The following is an 18,495-nucleotide window of genomic DNA, read 5'->3' on the forward strand; positions in this document are numbered from 1 at the left end:
GGGGGCGGAGGCGGGAGGAGGCGGCGGCCGCGGCCAGCGCACCATTCGCTCCACCTGATCTCGGGCGCTGTGCGAGGAGGAAGGCGCGGGCGAGCGCGGAGCAGAGCCAGGAGGGAGGGAGGCAGCCGCTGCCACCGTCGCCGCCACCATGTCCTACCAAGGCAAGAAGAACATCCCGCGGATCACGGTGAGTCCGGCACCGCGCGCCGCCGAATGCCTCCTTCTTCCTTCCCTCGCTCGCGAAACCACCAGCTTCAGCCCCGCCACCTCCCCCGGCCCGGTCCCCGGGGAGGGCCCGGGACGCGGGAGTCTGGGTGGCGGCGAGTGGCGGTCAGTCTAGCTGGCGCGGAAGGCGCCAGACAGACCAGCGACCCTGAGGCTTGGGGGAAACCAAACAAAGAGGAAACCCAAACAGTGGCGCGGGGAAGTTTGGTTTATTTATCCCCCTGTCTGACCACCGGCTGATTTCCAAATAGCGCCGAGCTCCAGCCCCTCTCTGCACCCCACGCCGCCCAGGATGTCCTTGTGCGCGGTCCCCGGGTGAAGGGCGCTTTTTGTTTAAGGTGCCTTTCGGCGGACAGTGTACAGAGAAGTGACACCTTTTCCCCATGGGAGCCCAGGCAGTCCGACCGCGCCCCTCTCCCAGCTCCATTCCAGCAGTTCTGCAAAGTGCCCTCACCCCACTGCTCACGCCCTAAGCTCGAGGGTGTCCGGCCTGTTGTCCTCGTCATGTCCTCTTCACGTCTGCATTCGCCCCAATTCATATTTCAGTGCGTCATGTTTGGGACTGGACAGCTAACAGGGCTGCAGCGGGCACGGTCGATCATGCGTTTTACATGTTTCATATCATCTCTCTCCCCTCGTTCCAAGAAAAGGCTGCGTTTTTAGACCAGATTTTCGTTAGGGGTTGCAGAAGCATGCTGTGTGTGTGCCGGGTCCAGCAGCCATTGTGTGCAGACCGAGCCTCCTGTGGCCCCAGGGTGTCAGATGCGCTGGGCTGCGCTTAGGGCTGGGTGGAGAGGGATGTGCGTTAAGCAGGTACACCGTCCGCTGTCTGGCATTCTATTGAGCAAATGAACCCCACCCCGGACCCAGCCACATTTTTGGGGAATACGTCCCCGATTTTAGGGTTCTGTGACGGACAGGTTGGCATTTAAAAAAAAAAATAGCACTGACATTTGTTAGTTTAGCCCGAAGCAGTGCATTTGGACTTTGTCTATAGTGAATTCGATGGTGTGTGTGTGTGTGTGTGTGTGTAGTGTGAGGAGAAATGGGTGGCTACTCCATCTTTGCTAGGCGAACAAAGGAAGTGATCCTTGGGCCCCAGGAGATTCCAGCAGCTGCCCCAGGGCAGAGCTTTACCTGTTTCTGTTGTTAATTTGCCAGGTCTTGTAGTGGCTGTGAGTCTGTCTGCACTTGTTCCCTTATGCCTGGAACACGTTGCATTTTGGATCGAGGACTTTCCCCTCTGCGGGCAGGAAGGAGCCCCTGCTGCCCATAGTGCACGTTATTTTCAAGGGGCGTTATTTCTGTGGCCGCTTCATGCCTTTTTCATACACCTGAGTTGCATTGCACACTAAGGCACACTGCTCCTCCCGCTCTCCAGCAGGTCCCAAGGAAGAAACACTCCCCAGTGGGACGAGTTGGGCTGATTAGAGATCCTTTTGCTAGAGAGAGAGGCGAATAGGTTTAAACCATCCTTCCTTTACCTCTACCTGACATCAGAGAGTGCATTTTTGAAGAAACATGGTGGGCCATTTACAATGCACAGGATTTTCTCAATGAGAATTGCCTTTGTAGAAAGCTGTGGAAGATACTTTCCCCTAAGAAAGCTGATGGGGATTCAAGCCCGAATTGTATACCTATTTACCTAGAGAACCACCGCTTTCATGCCTGTCCCTCCCTGCATGAGTCATGCTGTGTATGTGTTACTATGCTTTACATTCTGCATGCATTTGCCTGTTCTCCTGTTTGGGAAAGGCAGAAAATAGATTTATTTTTTCTTCCTAGTTTTAAGACCTTTGTTGTTTCCCCCCCACCTATTAACTCGGCCTGTGATTTGGCATTGAGAGCCACGCTCATTCTGTTAGGTATCCATTAGACCACCTTTCAAGAAACATTAAGAAATTCAGCCTTAATAATTTGCCTTAGTAGTCCCAATAAGTGGTGCCCAGCCCGTCTTAGGGCTTGGTTTGCAAGGGCTTCCTTTTGTTTCTGTTTGGATGATCTTCCCAGGGGTACATCCTTCTTTCTCAGTGTGGCCTCCATCCTTTCTCTCCCAGCTTGGGGCGTGGTGCTGCAGAGCAGCCTCTGCTGAGGAGCCTTGCCTAAGGAACAGGGGCTGTGGCTCCAGCAGCTGTGAGCAGAGTGGACAGTGGTTGTGAATTTCTTCAAGCCAAGATGACTTGTGTTCATTGTTAACACCAAAGGGGTGGTGGGGGTGGGGGTGGGGCACTGCAGGAGAAGGGTGTTGGTCTACAGGGACAAGGAATCCATTTGTAGAATTTTCTCATGCTTTGTGCCTGTATCTCCATGCGCAAGGATTCTGATTCAGAATTAAATGTCTGTATGCTTTTTTGCCTATGTCAACTGTGGTTACCTCCATCGACAAGGGCTGTGGTTCCCTTCTTAGATTTGGTTAAAAATGTGAAAATAGGGCCACAATTGTGTATATACAGAAAATGTGATTGAGAGTCTAAATATAGCATCCTTGCTTTGTGGGCTACTCTAATACTTTTTTCTCTCCTTTCCAATATCATTCTAATGGCAGGGTCATGACATTTTCATGATATCTTCTGTCCTCTGGATTCCTTTCTGTAAAGGGTGCCCCACCCATTAGCTCAGACAATCTGAACTCAAGTGGGCACAATCTTTCCTGGTCTTGCACTATCCCCCGCATTTCCAGATGCTACCCACTGCCATCACGTTTAGCCATTACAATTGTTCCCTTCTTTCTACCTATTTTTGCTACCCCTCTGAGCATCTCACCATCTCACGTTGACTAGTTTCCAGGATAAGTGGATTTCCCTGGCACTGAGTGGAATTGGCAGAGGCTTTCCCTGTGACCAGCTCAAGTCTCAGGCCTTCATAGCTCCTTCTTAGGTGGTTGGTAGATATCTGTTCACCCTCAACACTAGCCCTTGCTTCCCGAGGTCCGAAACTGGCAGTTTAGGATAGGTTAGAAAACCAGCGCAGAGTTCTTAAATTCTCACTGATCTCCATCTCCATTGTCCAGCGCAGTTCCTGCACATAAATGCTTAATGATTATAATAATATTAACAACTCACCTTCAGACCCTTTGAATTGGGATGAGTCGGTTCTGATTCCTGCTGACTCCATGAGTGACAGAGCAGAACCACTTCCGAGCATTGTCTTGGCTGTGAGGGATCCAGAGAAGAGCCCTGGTGAGGCTGTGGGCTAGGCATTGGGCTGCTCACTGCCAGGTGCTCTGCGGGAGAAAGGCAAGGCTGTCTAATCCTGAAAAGATTGACAGTCTCAGAAACCCTCCATGGGGTCTTGAGGAGTCAGAAATGACACTGTGGCAGTTGATTTGAGTTTACCATCTTTATGGGCATCCCTGAGTGGTGCACTTCATTAAACCTTTGACTACCAGCCAAAAGGTCGGTTCTTTGGACCCAGCCAAAGGCACTTTGGAAGACAGATCTGGTGGGCTCCTTCCTTCATAAAGGTCACGGTCTTGGAAACCCTGTGAAGCAGTTCTCTGTGCACATGCAGGGTCATCATGAGTTGGAATCCACTCTGGGGCAACTGATCACAAAGGACAAAAAGGACAACTTCACAGAAGCATCTCAGCAAGCCTTTCTGCCTGGGAGTGCTGGGTGCATTTGGACCCCCAACCTATAGGCCAGTGCTTCTCAACCTTCCTCATGCCTCGACCCTTTAATACAGTTCCTCATGTTGTGGTGACCCCCCCAACATAAAATTATTTTCGTTGCTACTTCATAACTTTAATTTTGCTACTGTTATTCATTGGGCGACCCCTGTGAAAGGGTCGTTCAACTCCAAAGCGGTCGCAACCCACAGGTTAAGAACTGCTGCTTTAGGTTAATAGTCGAGTGTAAACCACCTGCATCAACCAGGGGACCCAAGGGACCCTTTGATCCCAGGTACTGTTTATTTTGTGCCAGGCCTTGTACCTCCCATCTAATCCTTGCTTCATCTAATCCTTAAATCAATCCTGTCTAAGAGATACTATAGTTATTTCCATTTTACAGATTATGAAATAAAAACAAAAACAAAGTAGTTTAGAATATTAAACACACACACACACATTTGTCCAGATGATCAGAGGCAGGATTCAATTCTACACACTTGACTGAACTCCAAGTCAGATCCTACACCCTACACGCCCCATAGGGCCCCTGCTTCTACCGTCATTACTATTTGGTGTTAGTAGAGCAAATGATTTGCATGAGCTGTGGCTTTTCCACTCCTGGCAGAATCTAGAGACATATTTTCTTGCCCTTAGCAACAAATCCTGTAACATGTCTCTCCTCCCTTTTATAACAGGAGCCCTGGTAGCATAGTGGTTACTTATCAGGCTGCTAACAGCAAGGCCAGCAGTTTGAAACCACCAAGCGCTCTGAGAGAGAAAGATAAGGCTTTCTACTCCCATAAAAAGTTATAGTCTTGGAAACCACAGAGGCAATTCTCCCTGCCCTGTAGGGTTGCTGTGAGTTGGCATCGACTGATGGAGTGAGTTTGAGTTATAAATAAGAGTAACATTTTCCCCCCAAATCTTTCACAATAGCTACTGTACCACTGTTCAGGTCCAAAGTGGTGGTAGTGCTATCTTGTTTCCCTCTAATATAAACTGTACCTGCAGCTGGCCACAAGAGCAGGCGGAAACTGTCCTTTGGGTTCCAGTACCTTATATGTGTTTTCTTCTTAGTGTCTCTGCATAAATTGGAGCCTAAGTAGGTGAAGTCAGTTACTCAGAGACTTGTGGAGGCAAAGCTGCAGACCCAATGTCTTGTCTGACGTCAAGGCTAAGCTCCCTTGGTATAGCAGAGGTCATCTCGCCCCAGACTTGCATGCAGTTAAGATGTTAAAGGCTGTGAAGTAGAAGCTCCAGAACTCCTGGCAGACAAATTACAAATCGAAAACACATACTTATTGGATTTCTGCAAATTTTATCTTGCAGATCATGCATTTCTACTGCATTTGTGTGTGTGTGTGTGTGTGTGTGTGTGTGTGTGTGTGTGTGTGATACCTGGAAATTACTAATTAGCATGCTCAGTTAGGAATATAACCCGGAGAGTGTGGTCCAGGGCATGTGTAGCCCTGGAGCCCAAGCTTGGTGACCTCATCTGAAGGATGTGATTGGGAGAGTTGTGGGCCTCAGGGCTTTTGTTTGTTTGGTTTTGTCTTTTTAAGGCGTGTGAATGAACCTTTATGAACAGGAGGAACATTCAGTTCTCTGTAGCAGTTAAAGCTTGGGGCCTGATATCAAACCCAGGATAGCTCAATCCATAGAGACAATAACTGGATTAATGGTTCCAGGGAGGGTGATGGGAAATGGAGAATAATAATAATGAGCATAAGAGGGAAGAAAATGTTCTAACATTGATTGTGGTAATGATTGTACAATTCTTCTTAAGACGATTAAACTATTGAAGTGTGTGACTTGTGAATTGGATGCCAATAAAACCGTTCAAAAAAGCGTGGGGCCTGAAGAGAAGTCCCTGGAGAGGGGGCCAGTGCCACCTGGTGTCAGGGGCTATGTGTCCCTCCTGATTCTGTTGGTGCCCTAGGAGATGGAAGACTGGTGTTGGGAGACCAAAGGAAGAGGAGTCACCCCCAACACAGCTTTGTATGTAGCCGGTACCCTGAAAGAGACATTCCGGAGGACAAGACGCAGACAAAATGCCAGGCATAGAAATGAAGAGCATTTTAGGTTTCTGCCCAGGGAAATCTCAACACAGGCCTTTCATAGTCTGTGAAGCCCAGTGGCGAGCCTTACCCAGTTTATTCATTTTTCTCAAGTACTAACAAAATGCCCCAGGTTTCTATTGAATCACAATAACTGTGACAGAGCCTGTTGGACACTTGGGGGAATTCTGGGGAAATAGATTTCCTGAGAGATTTCAAGTCCATGTGGGTCAACAATAAGTAGATCAAAATTCTCTCTGTTTATCTCATTGGGCTGCTGAAAGGCTCAAATGAGGTTGTGACCAGGAAAATCCTGTGTGAACCTGGATGCATTCAAGACTCTTAATGCTGCTGTTCACATGACCCACAGAAATTAATAAAGGCAGGCAGGACCAAAGGCTAGTTTAGAACAACTACTTTGGAAACTTATTTTAAGCACAATTTTTCAAAAACCAACAAGAAATTATAAATTTTATAGGAGGACTCTGTAGTATCCTTGCTTTGTGTATAATGCAGTGTTGCTCAGAATCATACATGCCATTTATTCCTGACAATCTAATTGTGGGCATAAGAAAAACTTTGGATTTCAATAAAGTCTCTTCTTTACCCAACTAAAGGACATTTTCCTTGCTTAGATGAACAATATTGATTTGTAGTCCTGATCAGCTTCCCGGGTGGCACAGGTTACCAATGCCCTTTCTAACAGTTTCTTTACAACTTCCTTTTCTCTCAGGCATTTTATTTGCCAGAGCAAAAAGTATATTTGAATTTGAAAATGCACCCAAACCAAACAAAAACAAAACAAACAAACCCCAATCCCCCCCCCTCATTATATCTTAAAGGAGAAAACCAACCAACCAACAAAAACCCCATTATTAGCTCAAAGGAGGAAAAATCCAAAGCTGTCTTCCAGTCGATTCCAACTCAGAGACCTTACAGGAAGTAGAACTGCCCTTGTGGATTTCTGAGACTGTACTGTACATGGGAATAGAAAGTCTCTTCTTTCTCCTGCCAAGCTGCTGGTGGTTTCGAACTCCTGACCTTGAGGTTAGCAACACATAGTGTAACCCCTATGTCACTAGAGCTCCAGAAGGAGAAGTAGACTTTTCTTGCGCTTATTGAACTCCTCTTGTGTGAAACTCAATATATGTCTACCTTGATGTATGAAAAAGACCACCCCTCCCAAAACGATCAAGTTAGGTGCAGTGTGATGATCCCCCTCACTTAGTCCCTTCCTTTGGTGCCATCTCCTGTGTGACTATGTACAAAACTATTTGAGGAATATTTCTTCTGTGAGTAAAATTCCAGGGACATTGGTGCTTAGAAACATGGGTAAGATAGTGAAGCTGTTGAGTGCCATAGCACAAACTGTATGAAACTTCTCCTTTAGCCCACACCTTTTATACATTGCTATAATTATATACCACCATGAATTTGTTTTGGAAAGAAGGCTCAGAGAGTTTAAGTAAGCCTAGTAGAGTCATGCCGTTTGAGAAGCACGATCCTAAGATTTATTCTTCCAGAAGTGAGTGAGCCTCACAGGCAAGAAACACCAGTGATTACATACCCAAAGGTGACCCTCCCCTGCCCCCTGATCACCTCTAGCTGTCCAAAGTCCAATCTGTTAGTTAGGGCACACATGTGGACCACAGGGTAGAGAAGAAGTGGAGATGGTCTGAGCAAATCTCTCCGGGTTCTATTGGAACGAGTCCAGAGTGTATGGCTTCCTGTTGTGCATGGCGCCACTCCTGCCAGCCCTGTGACTTTCTGGATCTTACCCAGAAGCATGTGTGAGTGCAGGGTGGAAAGCCGATGCTCTTTAAGGGCAGGTCTAGGCCCAGAGGCTCCTTCTCCCTCTTTGCCCTGTTCTCTTCTCCGACATCCTAGGAGCCAGGCTCCTTGCTCAGTCCCAGGCAGGCAGAGAAATGTTTCCAGGGCACACCCAGCATGTGAAGCTCACACAGAGCGGGCCGCTCCATGTGAGCATGGTCCAGGGACCTATCTGTGACATCTGGAACCCAAGGACACATTTCTCCTGACTTCAATCAACTTCTCTCCCCCTATGGAAGGGCCAGGCAATGCAATATAGAATACAATTTTATATTTTAGGAGAGGAGTTTCTCAGATGAGGGGCGCAAAGGAACCCTCTTGTTCAACTCTGCAGTGTAATGAGAACACTGGGAGGATTGTCAGCATAATAAGGCTTGACCTTGCCTCTAATTTACATGTGGCTCTGGGCAAACGCTTATTATCCTTCTCAGATTCTGTATCAGTAAAGTGATGGCACTAAATGAGATGATCCCCAAGGCCCGGGCTAGTGCCCGTGAACCCGAGGGCTTTTATTTGGTCTGTATTTGCATGAGATCATGGCAGCCCGGCCTTACTTGGCTTTTGCCTTCTCAGAGGGCAGTTGTAGCCCTCTGTGTGCAGGAAGGATAGGCTGGGAGAAAACAAAAGAGTAGCAGTTGTCGGCTTAACCACAGCGGGACCAGACAGCATCTCTGTTGGATAGAAGGGTCTTTGGTTGATTTTTTGTTCTCTTAAACCCCCCGCCTTTTACTCACTCAGAGCTTGGGTTTGGTTCATAGATTGTACAAGGAAAAATTGGACTCTGTGTGATTGATAAGCCTTTCCTGAGGAGAGCATTAGTATTAATGAACATGTGTGTCATTAAAATAAGACCACGATTCATTTGCTGTCACAGAGAGCCTCTCTTTCAGATAAGGCTTGCATTGATGAAGACACAAAGGTGACAGTTGCCTAAACAAACACGCAGAAAACAACTCCGGGTTTGTATATTCTCACCATGCTTTTCTTGGTTGCTCTTGCCAGTATTTGAAGTGATAGCTGCCATCCAGAGGATATGACCTACTTCCAATGGCTTATTGGTGCCCCAGGCACTCTATGAGGCTTTGTTCCATTCCACTGAATCTTCAGCGCACGGTCTTCCACTGTGGTGGAACACCGAGACAACAACAACATAGCCAAACCCACTGTCATGGAGCTAATTCCAACTGATAGTAATCCTATATAGGATATCTGAAGCTGTAAATCTTACTGGAGAAGTCTTATCTTTCTCCCAAGAAGCGACTGGTGGGTTTGAACCGTCAACCTTGAGAATAGCAGTGCCCTCCTGGGCTCCTTAGTACATATTATGCTGACTGTAAATGTCTATTGAATGTATAGATATATTTAACACTTACTTTGCAGAGGAATTTCAAGCAAGAATAAGAGTTGAAAGTGCAGTTTCAAATCTGGCCCTTATAGGTCTTCCTCATTATCATTTAAAACTTTCTAGAATATTTGCTCCTAGGATATGGCTCCAAGGAATTGGCAGAGGATATTAGAAACTGGCCAAGGATCATGGGGGAAAGAGAAACATCACAGAATATTAGCAGTCATGGTTTGCTGAAATAATATATATGTTACTATAGCATGTAGGGCATGAATGTGTGTCCAGCTACCAACAGTGCAGCCATCTTGTTACAGCTGTCTTCTGCTTCCTCAGACCCCATTTATTTTCTGACTTCTATCCCATAAGTCCTCAGGTTACAGGTGTGTCTGAGGTAGAGTCCAGTTCACCGAGTGGAGTTTCCACATCGCATCTCACTGATACAACCTTTGGAGCATGCCACGTGCACCCTGAAGATCCAGGATTCAGTGTCTTTGTGAGTCTGGGTAGACTAGAGAAACAAATTCATAGACACACATATTTGTATAAGAAAGAGGTTCATATACAAGAGCAGTTGAATATTGAGGAAACATCGTAGTCCCATCCAGATCAAGTCCATAAATTCGATATTAGCCCATATGTGCAATACCAATCTATAAAGTCCTCTTCTGACTCACAAAACACATACAATGATGCTGAATACAGGAAGATCACAGGCTAGTGGGTGGGAAGTCCTGTGGATCCAGTGTGGTGTTATAAGCATCTCAGCACTGGCAGGGGTCTCCACGTGGCTTCTCAAGCACCCAGGGCTGCATCAGGGTAGGGCCATGTGGCTTCTCCAAAGAGAGAGAGCGAGAGAGAGACTCCTGCCTTTAAGGAGGAAATACCAGAGTTCCCAGAATTCTTGGGAGAAGACCATACCAACACAGAGGCCTCATTGGCTGTGACCTGATTGACAGACTAGACTCCATCCCTTCACTCTTAATCCCCTCAAGTCCCAAATTGACACCAGATTATGTAACTGCCACAGTGTCCCAGCCGTTCCGCAGTACTCGGCCTGGGTCTTCAGGATGCACCCAGGAGCCCACGTCAATGTGGCCCATTCAGTGGAAACCACCAGGGACACTCCCCTCCTAGAGTCCCCAAAAGCATTTTCAGTCATTCTCCCCCCAACTAGAGGTCAATCCTCCCAGTTTCCCGACCAACAGTGACGCATCTGTGCTTCCCCGATGGGGGTGCTCCCTTTCCTTTCTCCTGACTTGTTTTTCCCGTCAGCATCTCTCATCCCTCTGATAAGTCTGTCTACCTGTCGGGGGGGCCTCGCCATAGCTTTGCATGGAAGACACTCAGTATACCACAGCCCTTTCCCCTCCCTCGACCTTTGATCCCAGCTGACATGAGGTGCCCTCCGGCAAAGTGACCTTCAAGATATGTCCCTAGAGAGGATGGTGGACGGTTCATTCGCACCAGCCAGGCTCTGTACCCATCTGTCTGCCCCTCTAGCAGCAGACTCGATGCTCTGCAAGCCTGAGATTTTGCCCGTTCTGCTGCTTGTTCCTGCCGCAGTGGACTCATCCAGTATGTGTCCTTTTGTGATTGACTAATTTCACTCAGTTTAATGTCTTCCAGATCCCTCCGTGTCATGATATGTTTCGTGGTTGCATCGCTATTTTCCTGGCAAACCTGTGACTGACATTCTCAATGAATATTCTTGTAAAATTTCCTCGACAATTAACAATTGTATAAATAGTGTCCAGCCATAGAATGATTGATTCTGTACAAGTGAATAATTTAAAAACTACTACCAGGGGCTAATCAAAGACAATATTAAGGGAAGGTTGTTTTGCCCCAGAGGGATGATCAATAAGACTCTGGACCATCACTTAACAAAGAAGTTTTGAAAGGGAACCAAAGGCAGATTAAAAACAAACAAAAAAAGAGATTCAGGTTGGGTTTTGAGCTCCCACTAAATCCTAGCTCCAATTTAAGAACACTTAGTTCTTACATCATGGGCCTGCTTGATGCTTGCCCTCAGAAAGAAAACACAGATGATATGGGTGTTATAGCAAATTGTGGTGAAGAAATTAGATGGTGCCTGGCTATCAAATAGAATAGCGTCTGGGGTCTTGAAGGCTTGTTTCCAAACAAGCAGCCATCTAAGTGAGATGTCAACTAAGTCCACATGTAAGAAGCACACCAACAGTAACCACCGAAGGGTTGTCAATCATATACTCTGAAGTCGGAAGAGGAGTTAGTATCAGAGGCTAAATGGTGAGAATCTGGTTTGCAGAAGGCTGTGGATGACAGTGGGAGCCCAAGACACATTTGTGGGATCTGCATGGGAAATAAGCCTCTGGTGATTTCCTTCTGTCCATACTAGAGGGATGGGAAGAAACCAGTTACCAAATAGTGCATTGGAGAGATGACTGTAGATGGTCTAAATGAGAAACCTGCCTGGCACAAATGGCTAAAACCTTGTTAGTTGACCTCCCCTCTGATGTAGGTTAGGCCTGATCGGCATTTCAACATTTTTTTTTATACTTTTGCATTTTTTGTTTGTTCATTTTTGGCTTTATCTCAGATGTGTTATGTCATTGGGGGTCACCCTCTTGATTTTTTGTTATATTTTCTCAGTATATGAAACTCTGGATTGATAAACCTGTAGGGACAGTAAGTAGAATAAGGGTTCCCGAGGGGTGCAGTGGGGGGTGCTGATATGAAGGGGTTCCAGAAGGAGGAACATGTTTTGAAATTGATTGTGGTTAGCAATTGTACAATAATCTTTCATGTGATTAAACCGTGGAATGATATGACATCTGTATTAACTCCCATTAAAATGGTTTTGAAAAATAAATAAAGTTTAAGGAAAAACAAAACAAAGCAAAAAGTATTAGCAGAACAAGCAAGAACTCCTCGGACGCAGGTCCTGCCCAGGGTAACTGTAACAGGAAGTCTCCATCATTTAGACGTCTGCCCTCTCTTGCCTCCATTCCACTCCGTCTTCAACTTTAGCTTCTGGCGCCCGCTCTGGTTGTTTAAGTGCCTACCTGTTGTTCTTCTAGCTTGCACGCAGGTATGTCATTTCTCTTACTGAAAATAATTTAAAAGGAATATATAGAGACTTTGGGAGCCCTGGTGGCACAGTGGTTAAAGTGCTTGCCTACTAACCCAAAGGTCAGTGGTTTGAACCCACCAATTTCTCTGTGAGAGAAAGATGAGGTTATCTGCTGTTAATATTAAATGGGTCCATTGAAAATAATAGTACCACATATTGTACATACCGTATATACTCAAGTATAAGCTGATCCAAGTATCAGCTAAGGCACTAAATTTTACCACACAAACTGCATAAAAAAATGTGGTGAAAAAACTTGGATTATACATGAGTAGATATGGTAATCTTTGGCAAAACTGTTTGTTTTTGGTAACCATTTTTGGAGGATGTGTTCCACATACCCTACAATTGACCCATTGAAAATGCCGTTGTGAGGCCTGGAGCTGATTCTGGCTCACAGAGACTCTAGGTGACAGAGTAGAATTGTCCCATGGGGTTTTCTAGACTGTAATCTATATGGGAACATATTGCCAGGTCTTTTCTCCCATGGACCCCACGTGCAGACTCAAACCTTTCAGATAATGGGCAAGTGCTTAAAACATTGCACCACCAGCATAGTCACAGAGTTGTGTAACTATCACTGTAGTCGCTCAAAAAATGAAACTTGTAGCAGCCCTTTCCCCCTTCCGCTAGCTTTCCCAGCCCCGTTGTTAGATCTCCTAGAGTAATTTTGGATGCTTAGGGACTCTATGCTGCAGATTACAACTACCTCCGTGGCTGCAATCTTTAGGAAAGCTGGCCCCTGCGCTTTCTCTCTAGAGTGACTGGGTGGGTTTGTTTTGGTGAACAGTGCCAAACAGCTTGTGACATCAGGGCTCATTCCTAAGCAAGTAATCTATTTTCTGCCTCAGTAAATTTACCTATTCTGGACATGGTATGTGTTGTTTTATGTCCTGTTCTTTTTTCATTCCACAACCTAATCGAAGAGTCATTTAGGTTTTTATAACGTAATATTAAATGTGTATTTTCCTTTGTATACAAAGATGTTTACAGGTGTCTTTTTGATTATGCAAAGGCTTTCAACTGTGTAGATCCTAACAAAGCATGGATAACATTGTGAAGAATAAGAATTCCAGAACACTTAATTGTGCTCAGGTGGCACCTGTACACACACCAAGAAGCAGCTATTCAAACAGAGCAATAGGATACTATGTGGTTTGAAATCAGGAAAGGTATGGTCAGGCTGTATTCTCTCACCATATGTATTCAGTCTCTATGACTGGCAACTCATCTGAGAAGCTGGACTGTGTGAAGAAAAACTAAGAATGTCACATTTGCATTGGGGGAAGACTTATGAAGGACATGTGATATGCAGATAATAAGACTTATTGAAAGTGAGGAGACATGGAGCACTTCATGTTGAAGATGAAAGATCACAACCTTCGGTAAGGGTTTCACCTCAACAACCTAAACAAAACAAACACCTTCCAGATGGAAACAATAAGCAATATCATGATCAACAGAGAAAATGGGTAAGTTTCCGAGGCTGTTATTCTACTGGGCTCCACCATCAGTGTCCATGGAAGTAGCAGTCAAGAATTCAGATAACATATTACATTGGACAGTTGTGCAACGAGAGCTTTCTTTCAAGTTTTATTGGAAAGTAAAGATGTCACTGTGAAGACGAATGGACACCTCACTCAAGCCATACCAATTTCAATAGCTTCATAAGCATGCAAAAGTGGAAAAATAAATAAGGAAAATGAAAGAAAAATGGATACCTTTGAATTATGGTGTGGGCAAAATTTTTAAGAAATACTGTGGGTTGTCAGAAGAATGAGCAAATCTACCCAGAATGTGCCTTAGAGTGAGGATGATGAGACTACCCTTTACCTCTGTGAACACTTTATCTGGAGAGATCAGTCCCTGGAGATCAGTCCCTGTGATTGGCAGAGAATCATCAAAAAAGAAAGGTTTCGACAAGACTGATTAACACAATAGATGTAACAATGAGCTCAAATATGGCAATAATTGTGAGGATGGCACCGGACTTTGCAGTATTTTGTTCAGTGATATTTAGGGTTGTCATGAGTCGGAATCAACTCAATAGCACCTACCAACAACATATATTTTCCTGCTATTTGGGGATCTCGTTAACTAATCGCAGTGTACCATGTTTTTAGATGTTTTCAAGATTTTGTGTTTTTAAAAATGCAATGGTGACTTTATTGGCAGTAGCTATTTTTAAACGGAAATCAAATGAAAAGACACCCAGGATGACGGCTTGAGTAATTTCCCAGCGTCCTTCAACTCATGAGCATGGGACCAGAGATGTGCACCCCAATACCTTTACTCTTTGTCTTGTGTGTTTGTCACCACTCCAAATACTACAGCAGTGCCATTTTCTATGGAAAAGCTCTGCTTTCCATCTCTCTTTGTTTTCTTCAGCTGTCCCATGAGCACATGTGTTTTCTTGCCAGTGCCCTTGCTTGCCTCCCTGCCTTATTGGGGCTGTTGACATTTGTCTTAAGTCCTGAAGCTACACAGCTGGAAAGGAAACATGCCCAGCTCCCCAGTGCTCCCTCCCTGCTCCTTAATGGTTTACCCTATAAGCTTAGAAGCTGGTTTTAATTTTACTGTGCGTTTGTATCTTTTAAAATTTCTTCCCTCTTAATTCTTTCCACGAGACTGTTATTTTAAATTATGTGCCCTTTCCCTTAATGCCAATCTGTACCCCAAATCTTGATGAAATTACCTCATTTATGGATACTGATAAATTAAAAGTGGGGCTTTGGTTTTTTTCAACTAAATTGGCTTAATTATGGCCTTACAGAGAGAAATGTTTTAAATCAACTTTGAAAATTTTAAGGTAATTGAGTATAATCCTTTGCTCCTAGACTTGATCCTGGGTTTATTCCACAAAGATGGTATGGTTCTGTTCTGTTTTGTTTTGATTTCAGTTAATTCACTGTGTGCTTTATCTCAGACCCTTTTTTATTGGGAGAACTCATGGGGAAATTTTAGCTTTGCTTGGTTAAGTGTGGGAAGAGGAAGAGGAATAAGGATTCTGTTAATCTCAACCGAGGAATCCCAGTAGCACAGTAGGTCCGCAGTTCACAGTGTCCAGCCTTTTCATGGGAGAACAATGCAGGTTTTCTGTTCCGTAAGAGATTTATAGCCAGCAAGCCCGGAGGGGCAGTTCGACTCTGTTTATTGGGACACTGTAAGTCCTAATCACCTAGATGATGGTGACTGAATTTTGAGTTATTCTAAGTCCCGTCATTTCAATGTTTAAGAAATGTGGACCAGAGAGGCAAAATAATTTGAAGTTGTTCAATGAAATTATTATTTTTTTTAATTTTAAAAAATGGGGAATAGGACTCATTTTCCCTTGCTCTAGTTGTTTTTTGCTCTTTCAATGCTTTACTCCACTTTTGGGGAGTCGGGGTGGGGGTAGGGTGGTTATTGGAAGGAGTTGAGAGAATAATGCAGAACTTCACTCTGACTAAGGGTGTGCTCAGTAAGCCCAAAGGAAATTATATCTTTAAGAACATACACCATACCAGGTGATTTTCAACCAGGAGGGATCTAATTCACTGCATCTTATAATATACCTAACCCAAAACAAAATAAAACAAAATCAGTTACCATTGAGTTGTCATTCAAGGTGACCCCATGTGTTTCAAAATAAAACTTCAACCCAAAGGTTTTTAGTGGCCCTGATCTTTCAGAAGTAAATTGCCTGGCTTTTGAGACTTTTAAGGCACCTCTAGGTCATTTGAACCTCCAATCTTTTGGTTAGTAACTGAGCACTTAACTGTTTTCACCACCTAGGAATTCTCATAACACAGAGGTTATAATTTTTACTCACTCTACATTACAGATGAGGAGGTTCAGAAAGTTGACTTATTTACAATTACATGTAATTATTAACTAAATAATGGAGCTGGGTCCAAATTTATTTATTATTCTAGGTTACCTAATACTTAGGAAGTTAATTCAAGCTGTTTAGAAATATTGCCTATCGAGCTGTTTACTATTATGAGGGGGAAACATTTCCTCCAAAGTTTTAGTGTAAGCCCACTCAAGTAATTGGACAGGAACTATTTGGCCCCTGATATTGAATAAAAACAGAGATCAGGGAAGTTTTAAATGACGAGTACGGTACACAGGCTCTACTAGAGACCCTAGGTGGTGTGAATGACGTGCTTAGTTGATGGCTAAAACATTAGTGGTGACAGTTCACGCAGAGGCACTTGGAAAGAAAGCATTGGTCATCTATCTACTTCTGTGAAACCAGCCACTGTAAACCGTGTGGAGCACAATTCTACTTCGACATGTAAATCAGAATCAACTCCAAGAAGACAGCTCCCCTCACTCCCTGCGCCGCAAACAAAGTCTTCTCAGTAGCTTATACCTTCTCCCGTGGGAATGAATAACTCAGATAATCAAGAATGGATGTTCGCAATGATGGACCCAGGCCCTGGAGGAACTTGATCCATGAAAGTAGAGTCCGTTAGCCATTCTTGATCACATTCGCTAGAGCAAGATAGAAGACTCAGAGACCTATACTGTGAGCTGGCTTGGAATGTGCTCATTCTAGAGTGTTGTGACATCATTTAGAGTTATTTTCAACAATAAGACCTGAGAAATAGGCAATCAGCTCCCCCTCTCGACAAATCAAATTAACCTGAGCTGCTGGTGAATGACTGATATTAAGATATGGGAAAAGCAAGATGCTTTAGCTATTGAACGCAGACTGGTTCTGTTGCCGTTGCTTCCTCCCTGTCTTACAACAGTGTGTGGTCTACCAGTGTTGACACGTGCAAGTTAAATTTACTGGAACTTTGTTAATAAGCAGCAGCAGCCAAGTCAATGACTGAGTGGGCTGTGTTGTTAGCAGATACTAAGTTAAGTCACGGTTCAGCTGTGTACTCTCCCTGGGCAGCACAAATGGTGAACACACATAGCGTTGAACGGAAAGTTTGGAGGTTTGCGTCCAACTCAGAGGTGCCTCGGAAGAAAGATCTGGCAAGCTAACTTCCCCCAAATCAACCATTGAAAATCCTATGCCACACAGTTCTATTTTGACACATAGGACAGTGTCGTGAGTTGGAACAGACTTGAGGGTAGCTATCTTCGAACTGTGCAACTTTGTTGGCTCAGCCTTCCAAATGGAATCTGAACCATTTCTACCTCCTAACTTGTCATCATCTGTAATTGCCTCTCACTGCCCTCTGTCCTCCCATTTTGCCTACCAATAACTAGAGTATCATTTTCTACACACAACCAGAGTTCTTTAAAGTGGACATCAAGAGGGCAATGAATGTACAGGTGTGCTTTGCACAATAGATGTATGTGTGGGTTGTGATGGGAGTTGTATGAGCCCCTAATAAAACGATTTAAAAAAAAGTGGACATCAAATCTAATTGTCCCCCCAATGAACAATCTCCAATTATACTTATAGCCTACACTATGGCTCTCAAGACTCTCAGAGGCCTGGCCCCTGACGACTTCTCTAGTCTCCTGACCTGCTGTTGCTCCTTCCCCATTCGGCCTCCCGCCTCTTGCTCCTCCTTGGATGTGACATGTTCATTTCCAGCTCAGGGCCTCTGGATGAGCTGCTTCCTCAGGGGGAGGAGCTGTCTTTACCAAGATCGTTCTTTACTTGGCCGGCTGCTCGCTTTCAGAGCCTTTGGATCTCTGTTCAGCTGACAGCTTCTTAGTGATGCTTTCTTGGAAAGTTGAATCAAAAGCAGCCCTAGATTCTCTTCTGAGCCTCCACTTACCTTCTTTTAAAAGTTTCACTTCTCAAGGTTAAAATGATGCTACTTCTTTAGAAAATTTGTCTTTGCCTTTTCAACCATGACAGTGGTAGAGAGTTCATCTTTTTTTAAATTATTATATCCCCAAGGCTGTGAAGAGGAAGCATTTACAAACATTAAATGACAGATGAATAAATGAGTGAATGGCGAAGTACCAAACTAAAGCAAACCAGTGCTTTGCCTTAGAATCAATGCTAACTTCTTGCACCCAACCCTGTGAGATGGTAGAGCTGTCCTATGAGGTTTACCAGATAGTAGATCTTTATAGAAGCAGGTTATCATATCTTCCTCCTACAGGTGGATGCATCAACCACGGTGCCTCTAAGGTCACACCACTACTGTACCTTCATGGGCTTCCCCTGGGCTAAGTGGCTTGGAGAGAACAGGTCTCAAGGAAATCAACCCCCACAATCAAAAAACTAAAACACAAAAGAGCGGCTGCTGTTGACTTCTCCCTAACTTAGAGTTAGCACACTCGTGCACAGAGTCGGGCTTTCAATGGCTGATGTTTCAGAAGTGGATCACCAGACCTTTCCGTAAGGTGCCTCCGG

The 18,495-nt window shown here is 44.7% G+C and overlaps 1 protein-coding gene across 2 annotated transcripts in view; it reads left to right on the top strand.

Moving 5' to 3' along the window:
- The window catches only part of DPYSL3 (dihydropyrimidinase like 3), a 163,892-nt gene that overhangs the window by 77,474 nt on the left and 67,923 nt on the right, over positions 1 to 18,495 (top strand). The window contains exon 1 of one of the 2 annotated variants that reach the window (XM_004696704.2): positions 43 to 187. The exons of the other annotated variant lie outside the window; for it this stretch is intronic. Within the exon in view, the coding sequence (XP_004696761.1) occupies positions 149 to 187 (39 nt within the window). The 5' untranslated portion in view covers positions 43 to 148. Of the gene's footprint in view, positions 1 to 42; positions 188 to 18,495 lie in introns of those variants that run through there. 2 annotated transcript variants of the gene reach the window in all.

The sequence above is a fragment of the Echinops telfairi genome, unplaced genomic scaffold (genome assembly GCF_000313985.2).
Source record: "Echinops telfairi isolate 266 unplaced genomic scaffold, ASM31398v2 ScPeMD7_7469;HRSCAF=8507_0, whole genome shotgun sequence".
Lineage (NCBI taxonomy): Eukaryota > Metazoa > Chordata > Mammalia > Afrosoricida > Tenrecidae > Echinops > Echinops telfairi.